Raw genomic sequence first — 21,413 nt, 5'->3', positions numbered from 1 at the left:
CTCTTTCTTTCTTTCTTTCTCTCTTTCTTTCTTTCTTTCTCTCTCTCGGAGGACCTGAGCCCTAGGACCATGTCTCAGGACTACCTGGCCTGATGACTCCTTGCTGTCCCCAGTCCACCTGGTCGTGCTGCTGCTCCAGTTTCAACTGTTCTGCCTGCGGCTATGGAACCCTCACCTGTTCACCGGACGTGTTACCTGTCCCAGACCTGCTGTTTTCAAGTCTCTAGAGACAAGAGGAGCGGTAGAGACACTCTCAATGATTGGCTATGAAAAACGAACTGACATTTTACTTCTGAGGTGCTGACCTGTTGCACTCTCTACAACCATTGTGATTATTATTATTTGACCCTGCTGGTCATTTATGAACATTTGAACATCTTGGCCATGTTCTGTTATAATCTCCACCCGGTACACCCCTCATAGCCTGGTTCCTCTCGAGGTTTGAAACCTAGATGGTGAAACTATAAGGCAGACAGTCACTCTGACATAATACAGGGATGAAACATGTTCTAAAGCATATCAGAGAAATGTCATAAAAACATTAGTCATCAGTCAGACTCGTTACTTCTCTTTATTAAGTGTTCATAAATGTTATCCCTGAACACATGATTAAATAAATAGATCACTGGACACCCAGAGAAATACTTAAGGGAACAGATTTAAGACAATTTTTATCTATCTATCAATCAATCATTCAATCTATGTTTCTGTTGTTTGGTCTTGTTCGGCTTCGTTTACACAGGCAGACTAATTCTGATCTTTACACAAGCAGCCTAATTCTGATCTTTACACAGGCAGCCTAATTCTGATCTTTACACAGGCAGACAAATTCTGATATTTTGCCCAATTATTGATAATAGATCGGATTGGTCAAAAGACCAATTAGTGGCAAAAGATCAGAATTGGGTTGCCTGTGTAAAAACAGCCTTAATGAGGTATACAGTATGTGATTGTTATACAGCTACAGAGACAGGTGTTTTAGCTCCACACCTTCCATTCTTTAGGCAGATAGCCGTTATTCCACTGGCTGCTCCCAGCACCAGTAAGAGTGGAGCTAGAGCCAGGGCCACTGTGGTATCAGCAGCAGCTGCTATGATCACCCCTACTACTACACACACTACTGTTACTGCGAGAGCGATGTGGAGATTCCTCTTTTTATCTACCTTCTCCCTTTTCTCTTCCTCCTTTTCTTTCTCTATCTCTACCTTTACCTCTTCTTTTAATTTTCTCTCCTCCTCCTCCCTCCGTATTTTCTCCTCCTCCTTCCTCCTCTCCTCCGCCTCTCTGATCTTCCTCTGAGCCTTCTGGTACATCTCGTTGGTGTAGTGCTCTCCTCCGTTCAGCTCCACCATCTCTTTGATCTTCTCCAGCAGCTCTGGGACCTGAGCGGGGTCGTCTTTGGCGTCGTTGTTGAACGAGTGATACCCGCCGCCTAAAGTGATGGAGAGTCTCCGTAGCTCTTTACACATCTTCAGAGAATCTGTCACCTGTTTCCCCTTCAGCTGGTCTTTACAGGTGAACAGCAAGATGGTGTACATGGAGGCGTCCTCTCCAAAGTTCTCCTGGATCCACCTCACGGCGTTCCTCTCCTCCTCTGTGAACCTCACCCCCAGCCTGATCACCAGCAGGAAGGCGTGGGGTCCCGGGACGGACATGTTAACGCACTCCTCTATTTTCTCTTTCACTTCTTCGTCCGACCTGGCTGTGTCGAAGAGGCCTGGTGTGTCAACCACATGAACCGTGGTCCCGTTGACCTCTCCACTCTGTCTCTCACACTGTCCGGTCACTGACGCAGGGGAAGAGTCGACTTTAAATACATTCTTCCCCAGGATGGTGTTTCCTGTTGCACTCTTCCCTGCTCCAGTCTTCCCTAGCAACACAATCCTCAGGTCAGCGGTCAAACCAGACCCTGTAAAAACCACACAGATAAAGTCAATGTAGCTACCAGTAACTATAACAACAACAAAACATTAAAAGTAATTCAAGTATCACACTGTAAAATAGAGATAATGTATGTTGATTCATTTAATTCATTCAATTGATTCAATGATTCATTCAATGATTATTTTAACCATAACATCCTGCTCAAAGTTACTAGTAGAGTTAGTATTATAAGTTACTAGTAGAGTTAGTATTATAAGTTACTAGTAGAGTTAGTATTATAAGTTACTAGTAGAGTTAGTATTATAAGTTACTAGTAGAGTTAGTATTATAAGTTACTAGTAGAGTTAGTATTATACGTTACTAGTAGAGTTAGTATTATAAGTTACTAGTAGAGTTAGTATTATAAGTTACTAGTAGAGTTAGTATTATAAGTTACTAGTAGAGTTAGTATTATAAGTTACTAGTAGAGTTAGTATTATAAGTTACTAGTAGAGTTAGTATTATAAGTTACTAGTATAGTTAGTATTATAAGTTACTAGTATAGTTAGTATTATAAGTTACTAGTATAGTTAGTATTATAAGTTACTAGTATAGTTAGTATTATAAGTTACTAGTATAGTTAGTATTATAAGTTACTAGTAGAGTTAGTATTATAAGTTACTAGTAGAGTTAGTATTATAAGTTACTAGTAAAGTTAGTATTATAAGTTACTAGTATAGTTAGTATTATAAGTTACTAGTATAGTTAGTATTATAAGTTACTAGTAGAGTTAGTATTATAAGTTACTAGTAGAGTTAGTATTATAAGTTACTAGTATAGTTAGTATTATAAGTTACTAGTAGAGTTAGTATTATAAGTTGCCCAGCTGTAATGCGCAGTGTGTTATGTTTTGACTCAACCATGAGAGACCATAACATCACAGTCCAAACAGAGTACATACCATCATGATGTGACTCAACCATTAGAGACCATAACATCACAGTCCAAACAGAGTACATACCATCATGATGTGACTCAACCATTAGAGACCATAACATCACAGTCCAAACAGAGTACATACCATCATGATGTGACTCAACCATTAGAGACCATAACATCACAGTCCAAACAGAGTACATACCATCATGATTTGACTCAACCATTAGAGACCATAACATCACAGTCTAAACAGAGTACATACCATCATGATTTGACTCAACCACGAGAGACCATAACATCACAGTCCAAACAGAGTACATACCACAGTCTAAACAGAGTACATACCACAGTCCAAACAGAGTACATACCATCATGATTTGACTCAACCATTAGAGACCATAACATCACAGTCCAAACAGAGTACATACCACAGTCTAAACAGAGTACATACCATCATGATTTGACTCAACCATTAGAGACCATAACATCACAGTCCAAACAGAGTACATACCATCATGATGTGACTCAACCATGAGAGACCATAACATCACAGTCCAAACAGAGTACATACCATTATGATTTGACTCAACCATGAGAGACCATAACATCACAGTCCAAACAGAGTACATACCATCATGATGTGACTCAACCATGAGAGACCATAACATCACAGTCCAAACAGAGTACATACCATTATGATTTGACTCAACCACGAGAGACCATAACATCACAGTCCAAACAGAGTACATACCATCATGATGTGACTCAACCATTAGAGACCATAACATCACAGTCCAAACAGAGTACATACCATCATGATGTGACTCAACCATTAGAGACCATAACACCACAGTCCAAACAGAGTACATACCATCATGATGTGACTCAACCATTAGAGACCATAACATCACAGTCCAAACAGAGTACATACCATCATGATGTGACTCAACCATGAGAGACCATAACATCACAGTCCAAACAGAGTACATACCACAGTCCAAACAGAGTACATGCCACAGTCCAAACAGAGTACATACCATCATGATGTGTTGAGCCACACCCATCAGACTCAGGCAGCCGTTTCAGCTCCATCTCTCTGAGTGGTATAGCTGTTAGGATAACATAACAAGTATATTTCAGTTAAATGTTAAACAGCTGAATTTGAAGTACAGAATCATTGTGATAGCTACACGTGTTCCAGGTTTAATGAACAGATCAGTCTGCTACATCCTTCTCAAACAGTGAACGTATATGATATTTCATTATATAATATAAGATATTAAACCAAATATTGAGTTTTACCTTCAGCCATGGTTCTGTCCCTCTTTGCCAATATATTGTCAAATGTCACCAGCTCGTTCAGCTCCCCTGTGTTGAACCAGCTCGTTCAGGTCCCCTGCCTGTTTTCAACCTGCTCTTTCAGCTCCCCTTTCTGTGTTCAACTAGCTCTTTCAGCTCCCCTGCTTGTGTTCAACCAGCTCTTTCAGCTCCCCTGCCTGTGTTCAACCAGCTCTTTCAGCTCCCCTGCCTGCGTTCAACCAGCTCTTTCAGCTCCCCTGCCTGTGTTCAACCAGCTCTTTCAGCCCCCCTGCCTGCGTTCAACCAGATCTTTCAGCTCCCCTGCCTGCGTTCAACCAGCTCTTTCAGCTCCCCTGCCTGTGTTCAACCAGCTCTTTCAGCTCCCCTGCCTGCGTTCAACCAGATCTTTCAGCTCCCCTGCCTGCGTTCAACCAGCTCTTTCAGCTCCCCTGCCTGTGTTCAACCAGCTCTTTCAGCTCCCCTGCCTGTGTTCAACCAGCTCGTTCAGCTCCCCTGCCTGTGTTCAACCAGCTCTTTCAGCTCCCCTGCCTGTGTTCAACCAGCTCTTTCAGCTCCTCTGCCTGTGTTCAACCAGCTCTTTCAGCTCCCCTGCCTGTGTTCAACCAGCTCTTTCAGCTCCCCTGCCTGTGTTCAACCAGCTCTTTCAGCTCCCCTGCCTGTGTTCAACCAGCTCTTTCAGCTCCCCTGCCTGTGTTCAACCAGCTCTTTCAGCTCCCCTGCCTGTGTTCAACCAGCTCTTTCAGCTCTTCTGCCTGTGTTCAACCAGCTCTTTCAGCTCCTCTGCCTGTGTTCAACCAGCTCTTTCAGGTCCCCTGTCTGTGTTCAACCAGCTCTTTCAGCTCCCCTGCCTGTGTTCAACCAGCTCTTTCAGCTCCCCTGCCTGTGTTCAACCAGCTCTTTCAGCTCCCCTGCCTGTGTTCAACCAGCTCTTTCAGCTCCCCTGCCTGTGTTCAACCAGCTCTTTCAGCTCCTCTGCCTGTGTTCAACCAGCTCGTTCAGGTCCTCTGCCTGTGTTGAACCAGCTCTTTCAGTTCCTCTGCCTGTGTTGAACCAGCTCTCTCAGTTCCTCTGCCTGTGTTGAACCAGCTCTCTCAGTTCCTCTGCCTGTGTTGAACCAGCTCTCTCAGCTCCCCTGCCTGTGTTGAACCAGCTCTTTCAGTTCCTCTGCCTGTGTTCAACCAGCTCTTTCAGCTCCCCTGCCTGTGTTCAACCAGCTCGTTCAGGTCCTCTGTGTTGAACCAGCTCGTTCAGCTCCTCTGCCTGTGTTGAACAAGTGTCTGAGTACTGAAGTTTTCTCACAAACAAAGAAACGAATATCCTGTGCATCTGGCAGAATGGAGGCGAGGTTCCTGCTTCCCTGGATTGTCTACAGTTCTGACAAACATGGCCTGCGTCCCAAACGACACCCTATTCCCCTCATAGTCTGCTACTTTAGAGCAGGGCCCTGGTCAAAAGTAGTGCACTATATAGGAAACAGAGTGCCATTTGGTACGAACACGTGGACTGTTTCTCTAAACTTCCCCCCTGCATCCCCTCGCCCCAACCCCCCTGCATCCCCTCGCCCCTACCCCCCTGCATCCCCTCGCCCCTACCCCCCTGCATCCCCTCGCCCCAACCCCCCAGGGACTGGAGTAGATCTGAAAGGCTTGTGTAGGTGTCAGCAGTATGGTGGAAGTTCCACCTAACCTATCAGCAGTATGGTGGAAGTTCCACCTAACCTATCAGCAGTATGGTGGAAGTTCCACCTAACCTATCAGCAGTATGGTGGAAGTTCCACCTAACCTATCAGCAGTATGGTGGAAGTTCCACCTAACCTATCAGCAGTATGGTGGAAGTTCCACCTAACCTATCAGCAGTATGGTGGAAGTTCCACCTAACCTATCAGCAGTATGGTGGAAGTTCCACCTAACCTATCAGCAGTATGGTGGAAGTTCCACCTAACCTATCAGCAGTATGGTGGAAGTTCCACCTAACCTATCAGCAGTATGGTGGAAGTTCCACCTAACCTATCAGCAGTATGGTGGAAGTTCCACCTAACCTATCAGCAGTATGGTGGAAGTTCCACCTAACCTATCAGCAGTATGGTGGAAGTTCCACCTAACCTATCAGCAGTATGGTGGAAGTTCCACCTAACCTATCAGCAGTATGGTGGAAGTTCCACCTAACCTATCAGCAGTATGGTGGAAGTTCCACCTAACCTATCAGCAGTATGGTGGAAGTTCCACCTAACCTATCAGCAGTATGGTGGAAGTTCCACCTAACCTATCAGCAGTATGGTGGAAGTTCCACCTAACCTATCAGCAGTATGGTGGAAGTTCCACCTAACCTATCAGCAGTATGGTGGAAGTTCCACCTAACCTATCAGCAGTATGGTGGAAGTTCCACCTAACCTATCAGCAGTATGGTGGAAGTTCCACCTAACCTATCAGCAGTATGGTGGAAGTTCCACCTAACCTATCAGCAGTATGGTGGAAGTTCCACCTAACCTATCAGCAGTATGGTGGAAGTTCCACCTAACCTATCAGCAGTATGGTGGAAGTTCCACCTAACCTATCAGCAGTATGGTGGAAGTTCCACCTAACCTATCAGCAGTATGGTGGAAGTTCCACCTAACCTATCAGCAGTATGGTGGAAGTTCCACCTAACCTATCAGCAGTATGGTGGAAGTTCCACCTAACCTATCAGCAGTATGGTGGAAGTTCCACCTAACCTATCAGCAGTATGGTGGAAGTTCCACCTAACCTATCAGCAGTATGGTGGAAGTTCCACCTAACCTATCAGCAGTATGGTGGAAGTTCCACCTAACCTATCAGCAGTATGGTGGAAGTTCCACCTAACCTATCAGCAGTATGGTGGAAGTTCCACCTAACCTATCAGCAGTATGGTGGAAGTTCCACCTAACCTATCAGCAGTATGGTGGAAGTTCCACCTAACCTATCAGCAGTATGGTGGAAGTTCCACCTAACCTATCAGCAGTATGGTGGAAGTTCCACCTAACCTATCAGCAGTATGGTGGAAGTTCCACCTAACCTATCAGCAGTATGGTGGAAGTTCCACCTAACCTATCAGCAGTATGGTGGAAGTTCCACCTAACCTATCAGCAGTATGGTGGAAGTTCCACCTAACCTATCAGCAGTATGGTGGAAGTTCCACCTAACCTATCAGCAGTATGGTGGAAGTTCCACCTAACCTATCAGCAGTATGGTGGAAGTTCCACCTAACCTATCAGCAGTATGGTGGAAGTTCCACCTAACCTATCAGCAGTATGGTGGAAGTTCCACCTAACCTATCAGCAGTATGGTGGAAGTTCCACCTAACCTATCAGCAGGCAAGATGAAGTCACTACCATGTTGCTTATACCTGTCCATCTCCTCCAGATCTACAGGAAGTATGTAGGCTGTAGTAATGAGGCTAGTGGTTGGTCGTAAGGAGCCAGCCTGTAAGGACCAGGCTTGAGGTCAGGCTAGGGGTTGGTTGTAAGGGGCCAGGCTCTAGGGGCCATGCCAAGGCCAGGCTAGGGGCCAGGCTGTAGTGGGCAGGCAGTGGCCAGACTAGGGGTTGATTGAATCTGGACTGGGCCTGGAGACCCAATAGGGTGGGTATTGACAATATAGGCCAAGTTCTGAAGAATGAATGAATGAATATTTTTATTTGACAGATTTGAATACATATAGAGTTGATTCAGCCACGTACAGCAATGCATACAGCTGTAGGATCTTAATTTAATCACTGTTTTGTTGCTGAGAAGTTTCCTGCTTTGTGATTAACATAAATGAACTGAAAACTCACACTAACACATTGTCATATTAACACTATTGCTCAGTACTACAGTACTTTTGTCTAGCTAATAGCCTAACCACCGATCAAGCAACATTATCGACAAAACTTTAAAATCCTGTTGCCGCAGTGTTATTTTGCTACAACAATATTGGTCAAATTAAGATTTTAAATCTGTACATAAAAAAATGATGATTCAAACTTCTCTGACTTTCTGGGGTAGGTGTTGCTGAACCTGTAAGGGAAGTAGCTAGACATGTGTTTTCTACAACTCTCTGTCTCTCTGTCTCTCTGTCTCTCTGTCTCTCTCTCTCTCTCTCTCTCTCTCTCTCTCTCTCTCTCTCTCTCTCTCTCTCTCTCTCTCTCTCTCTCTCTCTCTCTCTCTCTCTCTCTCTCTCTCTCTCTCTCTCTCTCTCTCTCTCTCTCTCTCTCTCTCAGGAGGAGGAGATAGAGGTCATCTCTCTCTCTCTCTCTCTCTCTCTCTCTCTCTCTCTCTCTCTCTCTCTCTCTCTCTCTCTCAGGAGGAGGAGAGGATGATGAGACAGGAGGAAGAGGAGATAGAGAGACAGAATAAGTACATTTTTGTCGTTATAATCATCAACATTACTCTCTCAGCCTCACATAACAACTGTAACGATTTCTCTTGCAACTACATTTTAAAAACTTAAATATAATTACTGCACGTTGACTAGAAACATAATCAGAACTAAATTAGTGTGGTAAAACATGAGTATACATACTCACTCGACAGACGCACCATGTCCCGTCCTCTAATAACGATTCTGTACACAATAATACACATCATAGAGATATAATGAACTATTAGCAATGTGCACTTCCTGTACGGCAGACAGTTGATGTCTACATTTTCCTAAATTCATTGCACTTTATTTCCAGTTGAGAACTTAACCCCCTAAGGTCAATGCCACATGCAAATCAAATTAGCATAATACCAAAATCCCCATAAAATTCTCTCAATTTAAGCTAGACATATGTTTTTTTTGCATTGGTTTGCGTCTCAATCCACTGCATTCTCCTATGTCACGTTTAAAGATAGAGGTGCTTTTATAAGATCTAGAAAACAGTGGTTAGAAAAGAACAGCAGGTATTTATTTCATTTGTAAAAGAGAAGAGGTCATCTGAATATAGTTAGGAGACTCAACATTGATGAGAAGAGGTCATCTGAATATGGTTAGGAGACTCAACATTGATGAGAAGAGGTGAACTGAATATGGTTAGGAGACTCAACATTGATGAGAAGAGGTCATCTGAATATGGTTAGGAGACTCAACATTGATGAGAAGAGGTCATCTGAATATGGTTAGGAGACTCAACATTGATGAGAAGAGGTGAACTGAATATGGTTAGGAGACTCAACATTTTTTATTTTTTTATTTTATTTTACCGTTATTTTACCAGGTAAGTTGACTGAGAACACATTCTCATTTGCAGCAACGACCTGGGGAATAGTTACAGGGGAGAGGAGGGGGATGAATGAGCCAATTGTAAACTGGGGATTATTAGGTGACCGTGATGGTTGAGGGCCAGATTGGGAATTTAGCCAGGACACCGGGGTTAACACCCCTACTCTTACGATAAGTGCCATGGGATCTTTAATGACCTCAGAGAGTCAGGACACCCGTTTAACGTCCCATCCGAAAGACGGCACATTGATGAGAAGAGGTGAACTGAATATGGTTAGGAGACTCAACATTGATGAGAAGAGGTGAACTGAATATGGTTAGGAGACTTATCATTGATGCCATAGTCACTGTGGATAATAAATCAATATTAGACTTCACTGGAAACTTTTAGAAGAATTCATACTAATATGACTCTTGCCTGATTGAATTCAAATCAATTATTCAGCTCCATTCCTGATGGCAATTCTGTTGATGAGGAATTCAATAAAGTTTGCTGCGAAGATTTGACCACAAAGGAGATCAGATTTGATGTCACACAGTTAAAGAATATCACATCCCCTGGTACTGATGGGCAAACCTCTAATTCTTACTTGCCACATTTAAGAAAGACATCGGAAAACGAGAGCTTCCAGCGTCATTAAAATAAGGTGTTATAACTCTTACCCCTAAAACACATAAGGTTACATTCTTTCTTGATAATTGAGGCCCAATCACACTCCTAAACAAAGATAAGATACTCGCTTCCATTCCAGCAAAATGCAAGAAATCTGGTCTGTGTAGTTTTATTAATGAGTGCCAATCTGGATTTTTGAAAGAGCGTCAAATCTAAAAACAAATATCAGGCAGGTCTTGGACTTGATGGAATATAACGATTAATTAGATGACAATCCTGTTATTCTATTATTGGATTTCAAAAAAGCATTTGATACTGTTAGTCATCATGAGTACATTTTTTAAACATTGCACTCTTTCAAATTTGTCTTTTTCTAATCAATATGATTAAAACTCTTTATAATGGTGGTAATAAACTTTCCCATGGATCCTCACCTAGACTTGATCATTATGAAGGGACTCGTCAGGGCTGTCCAGCATCACCCTTTCTATTCCTGTTAGTATCACTAACTCTTTGTTCAATGGTCACCAAGAGTCAATTTGAAGGAATTGTTGTATGTGATTAAGAGGTGAAGATTTCCCAGATAGTCGACGATACAACCCTGTATTTGAGAAATGAAAATCAGGTTCCAGTAGCCATACATACTGTACAGCAATTCACTCAAGTGTCAGGGTTGGTAGTGAATATTGTAAAATGTGAACTCTTAACACTTAAAGAGGCAGTGAGTCCAAAAATATGTGACATTTCTGTCAAAGATGTTGTAACATAATTATAGTACCTTCGAAAAGTATTCAGACAGCCGTAAGAAGTTTTTAAAGACCACACAGTGACCTCTATAAGACCACACATACGCTCTACAGTGACCTCTATAAGACCACACATACGCTCTACAGTGACCTCTAAAAGACCACACATACGCTCTACAGTGACCTCTAAAAGACCACACATACGCTCTACAGTGACCTCTAAAAGACCACACATACGCTCTACAGTGACCTCTATAAGACCACACATACGCTCTACAGTGACCTCTAAAAGACCACACATACGCTCTACAGTGACCTCTAAAAGACCACACATACGCTCTACAGTGACCTCTAAAAGACCACACATACACTCTACAGTGACCTCTAAAAGACCACACATACACTCTACAGTGACCTCTAAAAGACCAGACATACACTCTACAGTGACCTCTATAAGACCAGACATACACTCTACAGTGACCTCTATAAGACCACACATACACTCTACAGTGACCTCTATAAGACCACACATACACTCTACAGTGACCTCTATAAGACCACACATACGCTCTACAGTGAAGTCTAAAAGACCAGGCATACACTCTACAGTGAACTCTAAAAGACCACACATACGCTCTACAGTGACCTCTAAAAGACCACACATACGCTCTACAGTGAACTCTAAAAGACCACACATACACTCTACAGTGACCTCTATAAGACCACACATACGCTCTACAGTGACCTCTAAAAGACCCGAAAGAGGGGAAGTGTCTAAAACAAGAGTTTGTTTACAGGAAAAGGTCCCTCAGACTCTGGTCTGTGCAGCCAGGGCTTCCCTATCTGTCTGCTCCTCAAGACAGGAGCACTGGGACCCTGTTCATTTGATCGGGTCCCAGAAATGTGATCTTATTGGACAGAAAGGGCCACACCTCTCCACGCCCACGAGCAAAAGTTGAAGAATTTAGGTTATTTGTTTACATTTAAAAAATATGGCATCATAGCACAGAAAAATATACCATAACTTGCCTGCAGTATTTCTTATTGTCCTGTAGATGGTGTTGAAGAGATGCGGAACGAGGTGGTGGACAGAATAAGAGGGAAGAGAAGAAAGGCGGAACGAGGTGGTGGACAGAATAAGAGGGAAGAGAGGAGGAGGGAGGTGGTGGACAGAATAAGAGGGAAGAGAAGAAAGGCGGAACGAGGTGGTGGACAGAATAAGAGGGAAGAGAGGAGGAGGGAGGTGATGGACAGAATAAGAGGGAAGAAAGGCGGAGGGAGGTGGTGGACAGAATAAGAGGGAAGAGAGGAGGAGGGAGGTGATGGACAGAATAAGAGGGAAGAGAAGAAAGGCGGAGGGAGGTGGTGGACAGAATAAGAGGGAAGAGAGGAGGAGGGAGGTGATGGACAGAATAAGAGGGAAGAGAGGAGGAGGGAGGTGGTGGACAGAATAAGAGGGAAGAGAGGAGGAGGGAGGTGGTGGACAGAATAAGAGGGAAGAGAAGAAAGGCGGAACGAGGTGGTGGACAGAATAAGAGGGAAGAGAGGAGGAGGGAGGTGATGGACAGAATAAGAGGGAGGAGAGGAGGAGGGAGGTGATGGACAGAATAAGAGGGAAGAGAGGCAGAGGGAGGTGCTGGACAGAATAAGAGGGAAGAGAGGCGGAGGGAGGTGCTGGATGGAATAAGAGAGAAGAGAGGAAGAGGGAGGTGCTGATTGGAATAGGAAGAAGAGAAGAGAGGAAGAGGGAGGTGGAGGTGGAGGACAGAATAGGCGGTGCTGGTTTCAAAAAGGCCCACACTTCTGAAGGAGGATTTCAGTTACATTGCCTTGATTACCTGAGTCCTCCACTGGGGGAGTTTGATTAACCTGAACCGTGGTGCATCGTGCTTTGGCCCGTGACGTGAACGGATAAAAGGGGAAAAGGAGGGGCATCTTTCTTAACTCTACGTGCATAACTTTCGTCACTTTTGTTGAAAGTGAGGCCCGGGAAGCAGCCTCTTCTAAAACGAATGCAATCACTTTTCACCCATGTCAACATCATTTTCCGTTAATTTGCAAGTGGCTGAATCTCAACAGAGAAATGATCCGAGCGAGTAAAATGCCCCTCTGTCTCAGGATGTGTAGCCCATGTGTCTGATGCCGTCTGGACCAAAATAGAATATATAACATGTTGCCGCCATAGAATTTGATTGATGCCAGCAAGCATTTAGCCTCTCTTGATAAAAACATTATAAAATAATTTGCTGATCAGCGTTGAGCTGAAATGTGGGTTGTGCTGGTGCAGCAAAACGGCCCCAAGGGATACACCAATCAAATCACATCCTAAGAAAAACCTAATCTTCATAAAAACGTGTCTGTTTCTGGTCTGTTTGTGTTTGTGTCCTGCAGTAGCTAGCTTGCTAAATTGGCCCTTTCCTAAGCCATGGATGGAGACTAGTTTTGACTTAATTCTCTGTACAGGTCAATGATTATGACAGCATTCTGATCTAACCAGAAATTAATATGTTGTGCCACTGGCCTAAGAAGATTGAAGTTCTATCTTAGCCTAGATGTAGCCTAGTAGGCTCACTTTAACTAGCTAGCTAACTTAGCTGGTTCATTGTTGCCAATGTGAGGAATTTAAGCTAGCAAGCATTTTAGCTAGGTAGCATATGACAACAAAAAATGAATGGTGTACTGTATGACAGAGTCATAGACCGTTTAGCCAACATGAAAGAAAGGAGGATGACATTGGCGTTCAACTAGTCTACAAGTAGGGTGAGTCAACATGTTTTGTTTTACTTGCGCACACAGAAATCAGTACCAAGGGAAGCCACATGATATTTAGCAACATTGATTGGACTAAATTGTTTTTGGTACCTTTAAGTGTGCTTTCTGTGTATTATACTATGCAGATATAGCTTTCTTGATTTGATGACGTTTAAATGTTTAAGTGTAAATGGTGCTGGAATAGCGGAGGCGGTGCTCCTGTTGTCTTTGTGCTGACTTGAGGTAACTTCATGGTTCTAAATCAGTAGTGGTTTAGTAAACTGTAGAAAACATTAACCTTCTGGACCATGCTGTACACTGTAAGACTGTTCTGTAATTTCAACAGTAAAACACGGTAGAATTCACAGTAAAATAACTTAAATGTGTTTTACAGCATTAATACTGTAGATTGCACTGCATCATGGGTAAAATGCTGAAAAATACTGTTAACTGTAAATGTAAGCCTCCTGTAAAAAATTACTCTAACTTACTGTATTTCTTTACAGTAGTGCAGGAACACTGCTGTAGTTGGCGGTGCCAAACGGTCTGTGGTGTGTGTGAGAGAGAGAAAGAGAGCTGTAATCTCATAGTTGAAACCAAGACTGTTCTCAGGGCAGCTCTGCCGGATTTGACTAGCAGAATATACTTTTCGTAGCAGGTTAGGAGAATTAGGTAAAGGTTAGGGAAAGCTAAAATACTAACAATGTCCCCGAAGCAACTCGAATCTATCTACAACCAGGCAGGTTAACTGACCCTAATTAAGTACATATATTTTCATATGAGATTAGAAACGGTCATTGCAAGCTATGAGGTAACCATCAGCCAGGATATTACTCTGAGACCTTGAGCTGTAGAAAGCTTTTGTCAGTTAACTATTTGCCCTTTATTGAGTAGAGCAGATTTTCACTGCAATGAAATTGCTGCTACTGCCCACACATGAATCAATACAACCGCAATGACTGTAATCTTCAGTGCCAACATTTTCAATGTTACCGAACAAATATGGCTAACATCGAATGACTAACTTCAATAACTTCAATAAAAGACTTGATTTCCACTAATGCGATGCGCCTCGCCAAACGGTCTGTGAGGGAAGACTCATGAGAAAATAAGCTCTATGTTCTACTCTAGCTATTTTATTGCTGTGGAAAAGTCGCCTAAATATTTTTGTGCAGCTGATTAGTATGTAGTAATTCCATACACTATATTATTCTATATACCTGCTGCAGGTTTTCTTAACTAAGCTGCTAACTAGCTAGCTAACGTTAGCTTGTTTGGATTGTGTTAGCTAACGTTAGCTTGTTAGGATTGTGTTAGCCAACAGTAGCCAAGTTGACATGTCGGTCTGTTGCATTGATCTTTCAGGTTTCTCTGTTTCCCTGAATCCCTTAGTGTGTTCTTCTTAACTCTAGGATAGGGGGCAGCAAATTCACTATTGGATAAATAGCGTGCCCAATTTCAACTTCCTTCTACTCATCCCCAGAATATAAGATATTTATATTATTAGTAGATTTGGATAGAAAACACTCTGAAGTTTCTAAAACTGTTTGAATCATGTCTGTAAGTATAACAGAACTTATGTAGCAGGCAAAACCCCGAGGACTAACCATTATTTTTTTTATTTTTTTTAGGTCACTGTCTGTTCAATGAGATTTCATTGGAATAGTGGATTTCTAATCACCCTGTTTTCAGTTCCTACCGCTTCCACTGGATGTCACCACTCTTTGGAAATAGGTTGAGGTTATTCCTTTGTGAAATGAAGAAGTAAGGCCACCTGGAAACAGTGTAACGTCATGTGTACTGTTTGAGAGTTGAGCAAGACTAGAAAAGTAGCGTTAGTTTGTTGATCTCCTGTATTGAAAACAGATAGACCCGTCTTCAATTTGATCGATTATTAACGTTTACAAATACCTTAAGTTGTATTAAAAAAGTAGTTTGAAATGTTTTGGCAAAGTTTAGAGGTCATTTTTTAGATATTTTGTAGTGACTTTGCGCAAATTGGAAGCTGTTTTTTTCTGGATCAACCGCGCCAAATAAATAGACAATTTGGATATATATGGACGGAATTAATCGAACAAAAGGACCATTTGTGATGTTTATGGGACATATTGGAGTGCCAACAAAAGAATCTCGTCAAAGGTAAGGCATGATTTATATTTTATTTCTGCGTTTTGTGTCGTGCCTGCAGTGTTGAAATATGCTACACTCTCTTTGTTTACTGTTGTGCTATCATCAGATAATAGCATCTTATGCTTTTGCCGAAAAGCCTTCTTGAAATCTGACATGGTGGCTGGATTCCCAACGAGTGTAGCTTTAATTTGGTATCTTACATGTGTGATTTAATGAAAGTTTGATTTTATATAATTTTTTTGAATTTGGCGCTCTACATTTTCCCTGGCTATTGGCCAAGTGGGACGCTACCGTCCCACATATCCCAGAGAGGTTTTAAACCAGTGTAGGCATGGAGGGTCTTCAAGATGCAATAAAACACCAATTGGCCAGTTGGAGACCGAGACGGTGAGATCTTTGTCAGAGCATCTGAGGGCAAATGTTGGAGTGGAGAATATTAAAGACCTTGACTATGTTCAACCGGAGGACATCAAAGACCATTTGACGCCAACATAGTGCCGGGAATTGCTTCAGTCCTTCAACCAAAGAGGTGAGATCTTGATTGGCGAATGTAACAAATTTACATAAAGGTGCTATCTAGAACGTAAAATGGTTATTTGACTGTCCCCATAGGAGAACCCTTTGAAGATCCCTTTTTGATTCCAGGTAACATTACATTTATAACCCTTTTGGTTCCAGGTAGAACTATTCTGGGTTCCATGCAGAACCCTTTCCACAGAGGGTTCTACATGGTACCCAAAAGGGTTCTACCTGGAAACAAAAAGGGTTCTCCGATGGGGACAGCCAAAGAACCCTTTCGGAACCCTTTTTCTAAGTGTACACACACACACAAGGTTAAAAAGGTTCTGGAAATAGTTAATTTGTTTGCCCTCAAAATAAATGGTTTATGCTATGAGGGAGCGAGACAAATGTAATAAAAGGGACAGAAATGCCAAAAATACATAAAAGTACAAAATAATACAAATGTTTCTTTAAATTGTTTGTTTGTCTTGTTGTGCTGGTATGGAGCACATTTTTTTCTTTGTAATTTTTTAAGAAAATGAAGAATGGATATTATCTGTAACAATGGATAGGACTCTTGTCCTCCTCCAAGCATCAGTGACCTCCAGGAACAGTGGCCTTTCCTGCGACCACTTCAAAACCCTCCCTGACATCGTGATTGACAGTCGCCTGACTCAAGCTCTCCTGGACAAGAGTAAGAGAATTGTCAAAATTTTTAAAAGCCAAAAGACCATTCTGCCATTCTTTTGTTGATGCCCCACTTCAAAGAGGAGGACGAATCTCTGTTTCTCTTGGCAGATGTAAAGAATAGTGTTTTTAGACTTATAAAGTTTATATGATTAATGGTGTTTATACTGTACTATTACACATGATATGAATATTTTTAATGTTTTGTGATTATAGGTTACTGTAACTTTGTTGATGTCGAGACGCGAATTCCTTCCATTTCACATCCAACATTTTTATGCAAGTAAAGTCCAGGTCAGATAAAGAATGTTATGACAGGAATGGAAACAAACAAAATTCAAACAGAATGTGGGCAGGTAGTGTTCTCCTGGCATCCGCCAAACCCAGATTCATCTGTCGGACTACCAGATGGTGAAGCTTGATTAAACACTCCAGAGAACGTGTTTCCACTGCTCCAGAGTCCAATGTCGGCGAGCTTTACACCACTCCAGCCGACGCTTTGCGTATGGTGATGTTAGGCTTGTGTACGGATGCTCGGCCATGGAAACCTATTTCATGAAGTTCCCGACGAACAGCTCCTGTGCTGACGTTGCTTCCAGAGGCCGTTTGGAACTCGGTAATGAGACGAGCAACCGAGGACAGAGACGAGCAACCGAGGACAGAGACGGACAGAGATGAGCAACCGAGGACAGAGACGAGCAACCGAGGACAGAGACGAGCAACCGAGGACAGAGACGAGCAACCGAGGACAGAGACGAGCAACCGAGGACAGAGACGAGCAACCGAGGACAGAGACGAGCAACCGAGGACAGAGACGAGCAACCGAGGACAGAGACGGACAGAGATGAGCAACCGAGGACAGAGACGCGGCTCAGCTGTTGTTGCTCCTAGACGTTTCTACTTCACAATAACAGCACTTACAGTTGACCAGGGAAGCTCAAGCAGGGCCGAAATTTCAAGAACTGACTCGTTGAAAAGGTGTCATCCTATGACAGTGCCATGTTGAAAGTCACTGAGCTCTTCAGTAAGGCCATTCTACTGCCAATATTTGTCTATAGAGATTGCATGGCTGTGTGCTCAATTTTATAAATCTGTCAGCAACGGGTGTGGCTGAAATAGCCGAATCCACTCATTTGAAGGGGTGTCCACATACTTTTGTATATATAGTGTATATTTATTGAATATCTTATCAATTAAAATAGCCAATTTGTGTGCAGTCAATTAGCTTAATTTCTCAGTGATCAAATTATATTTCCACCCCCCCCAAAAAATAGCTTGAAAACTAATCTTAACTTCAGAACAATCTGAGATGGTGAAGTTCTATTCCTCGTGCTCTTTTGAGTCAGAACCACCCCAATTGAAATAGGCGTCCATGCATTGATAACCTTCAAAAATGGCTGATACAGACCCTGCTGCTAACCACAATGGAGAGGAGAATTTGTATCCCCACCCCAATACGGCCGAACTGACCAATGCTGATATCTTGCATCGAGACAATATTTCTTCTCTTTTGATCCTTTCTCTCTCCTTCTGTTGCCTCTCTTTCTCTATCTTATCCTCTTCCTGTTTCTTCCTCTCCTCCTGCTCTTCGATCTTCATCTGGGCCTCCTGGTACATCTCATTGGTGTAGTGTTTTCCTCCATTCTTCTTCACCATCTCCTCAATCTTCTCCAGCAGCTCTGTAACCTGAGTGTTGTCTTTTCTCTTGTCATTGATTAGGGAGTGATATCTGCCCCCACAGATATTGATGAGTTTCCGTAGCTCTTTGCTCTCAGCCAGAAACTCCTCCACTGATTTTCCCTTCAGTTGATCTCCATGTGTGAACAGCAAGATGGTGTACATTGAGGCTTCTTCTCCAAAGTTCTCCTGGATCCACTTAACAGTGTTCTGCTCCTCCTCTGTGAACCTTACCCCCAGTCTGATCACCAGCAGGAACACATGGGGTCCTGGGACTGACATGTAGATGGCCTTTTCTATTTCACTTTTCATTTCCGTATCAGTCAATTTTGTGTCAAAGAGTCCTGGTGTGTCAATCACATGAATCTTCTTTCCAGCCACCATTCCACTCTGCTTCATACAGTGTGAGGTAACAGACTCAGGGGAGGAGTCTTCTTTAAACCCCTCCCTCCCCAGGATGGTGTTTCCTGTTGCACTCTTCCCTGATCCAGTCTTCCCTACCAGAACTATCCTCAGGTCAGAGAGCTGCCCTGAAACTGGAAACAGACAAGAAGTGCTTGAGTTGATAGTGTCTTGATAAAAGGCTTCTGAAAACTGTGTGTGTGTGTCTGTGTGTGTCTGTGTCTGTGTGTGTGTGTGCGTACCTTGGCATTGACCAGTGAAGTCTTGCAGACAGAGTGTCAACAGGAACATAATCCTCAGAGTCCTTCCTCTTCCTCGTGCCATTACTACTACTGCAGCCAGTCAAAAACATGGAAACAGACGATGACCTCATTACAAAATAAAAAGTCCACATTTCTTCAATGACTCATCTGAGAGTGTTTGGCAGAGTTCCAATGTTTACAGATGAGAATAAACTAAATTATATATTTTTCTCAGCTATTTGACTTTCAACTGATAAAAACTATTAAACTACAAACTATAAAAAGAGTAATGTTATGTGGTATAACTGTTGTAAGAAAAATTACATTCCCTAACAAAGTAGCCTACATCAGGTGAACATAATGTACTCATATGGGGCGTATCAAATGACATTCTAAACGTGGCTACTATTCTACAGTTTCCTGGCTGCTGCTGTTAAGACCAGATAGCCCAGTTAGAGGTGGTGTCCCATTACCATCAAACAGCACATCTACTGTGTAGACAGACAGGAAGAGTTCAGACAATAAACAAGTGGAATCAGTATAACTGAAACCAGTACTTAATGTGTAAATCAGGAGGTGTCTGAGCACAAAGCATGTGTTCCTCTGTTCTTCTGCTCTGACGTTGCTGACACCAGATCTTACAACGCCTGGATAGGTATTTTACATATCAGCTAACCACATCATATGTTTAAGCAATCTGTATTTACACATAAATATGATTATTTATGATTATTGATTGATGATGATTGATTGATTATGATGATTATGATTATTTACGCATAAATGTTAACAGACCTGGTATCAATAAAATGTCTACCTAATATTGTGCTACAGTTATTCAAATACTTAACGTAGATTGTTGTACAACATTTAATTAGTAAGGTAGTTAAGTTGAATACTCACTTTTAGTGTGGTTGCACAGATCTGTATATTGTTGTCTGCTGTTGTCACAGAGAGCTGAAGCAGTGGTCCTGCTGGTTTTGCATAGCCAGGTGCCGCAGGTGGGTGGAGATTTACCTTAAGGACCAATGGAATGGTCTAAAACTCATGCAAAACTAAAGTGCTGCACCTTACAATACCATTGTGCTGCAGCTTACATTCTGTTAAGTTTCATTTTCCCAGCACGTACTCAATTCTAGCCAATGAGAGAATGTTGCTAGGCAAACATTATTCTACTCAGGATAGGCAAAATCTGAATTTTGATTGGGTATCGCTGTTCAACCTTGGCTGCTTGCCAGAATCATAAGATAGGCCACATCTTTGGATAAAATGAAATAACAAATAAAACTGCATTTTGAAATGTAACTGTAGTTGTAACTTTATACATAGAGTACCACAGCATGAGTCATATTACCCATAAAACCTAGCTGTCAAAGAGGGAAATGGTTCCATTCATTTTTCCACCTTTCATTTTTCACATATGTAGGTGTCATAACCAGCCATAAAATAATGTAAGATATGTCACAACAGGTCTAAATATATGTATCATGACAGTCTTATGACCATATTATGACAAGTTATGTCAGCTGTTAAGACATATTAAGGCCAGGCACCACAGGCAAACATTTAGATTTTGCTTCCATCTGTCAATTTTCAGATTTGGGGATATTTTGCAACTATAAAATGTACAAATAAATCGACAAAAATGTATATAAATACTTGATTTGTATATTTGTATCCCAACTCCGTCAACTACACCTAGCATACATTTAGTTTTTGTTAGCATGTTTCATGTAGTGTCACGCCCTGACCGTAGAGATCCTTTTTATGTCTCTATTTTGGTTGGTATTTGGTTGGTGAGTTTGGGTGGGCATTCTATGTCTGGTGTTCTATGTTGTCTATTTCTTTGTGTTTTGCAGTGTGTGGTTCTCAATCAGAGGCAGCTGTCTATTGTTGTCTCTGATTGAGAATCATACTTAGGTAGCCTGTTCCCACCTGTGTTTGTGGGTGGTTGTTTCCTGTTTAGTGTTTGTTTCACCTTTCAGGACTGTTCGTTTGTCGTTTTTTTTGTTTTGTCAAGTGTTTCGTATTTTATAAAAAAAATATGAACACTTACCACGCTGCACCTTGGTACTCTTCTCCTTCTCCCGACGACGTCCGTTACATGTAGCATATCAACCATTATTTTTTAAAGCTAGTTTTCAGGCGCATTTTGGTCCATAAATGGATATATCCTTTGTAGACGTAGTACTTCACGCTGAAAGATGAGTAATTTCCAGATATCCGATTGGTTACTGGTATTTAAACGCCCATTCCGGCAATCTGATTGGTTAAAATGCCTCGCGTCCCGTGCAGCACTTTCTTGTTTGAAAATATCTCCCGCAAGGAATCCACGTAAAGA

At 42.2% G+C, this 21,413-nt stretch overlaps 1 protein-coding gene across 1 annotated transcript; it reads right to left on the bottom strand.

Annotated features, from left to right (window-relative positions):
- Positions 1 to 739: 739 nt before the first annotated feature.
- LOC120037241 lies at positions 740 to 20,075 on the bottom strand. The gene is made up of 6 exons (XM_038983413.1): positions 19,976 to 20,075; positions 19,073 to 19,162; positions 18,074 to 18,964; positions 4,105 to 4,170; positions 3,840 to 3,911; positions 740 to 1,909 (listed from the first exon to the last, which is right to left on the bottom strand). The coding sequence occupies exons 2-6, from the start codon at positions 19,152 to 19,154 to the stop codon at positions 954 to 956; spliced, it is 2,067 nt and encodes a 688-aa protein (XP_038839341.1). The 5' UTR covers positions 19,155 to 19,162; positions 19,976 to 20,075; the 3' UTR covers positions 740 to 953.
- Between the last annotated feature and the right edge of the window lie 1,338 nt (positions 20,076 to 21,413).

This window comes from Salvelinus namaycush, unplaced genomic scaffold, assembly GCF_016432855.1.
Source record: "Salvelinus namaycush isolate Seneca unplaced genomic scaffold, SaNama_1.0 Scaffold165, whole genome shotgun sequence".
Classification (NCBI taxonomy): domain Eukaryota; kingdom Metazoa; phylum Chordata; class Actinopteri; order Salmoniformes; family Salmonidae; genus Salvelinus; species Salvelinus namaycush.
Note: the sequence above shows the minus strand (reverse complement) of the source record. Positions and strands in the feature narration are given on the sequence as shown.

What these genes read in the sequence shown, in the direction of transcription:
- LOC120037241 (XM_038983413.1), bottom strand. Translation starts at nt 19,154, where the DNA reads ATGGCACGAGGAAGAGGAAGGACTCTGAGGATTATGTTCCTGTTGACA. An exon ending in CTTCACTGGTCAATGCCAAG is followed by an intron (nt 18,965 to 19,072) that starts GTACGCACACAC and finishes GTCTGTTTCCAG; the next exon opens with TTTCAGGGCAGCTCTCTGAC. An exon ending in CTCAAAAGAGCACGAGGAAT is followed by an intron (nt 4,171 to 18,073) that starts AGAACTTCACCA and finishes GGTTCAACACAG; the next exon opens with GGGAGCTGAACGAGCTGGTG.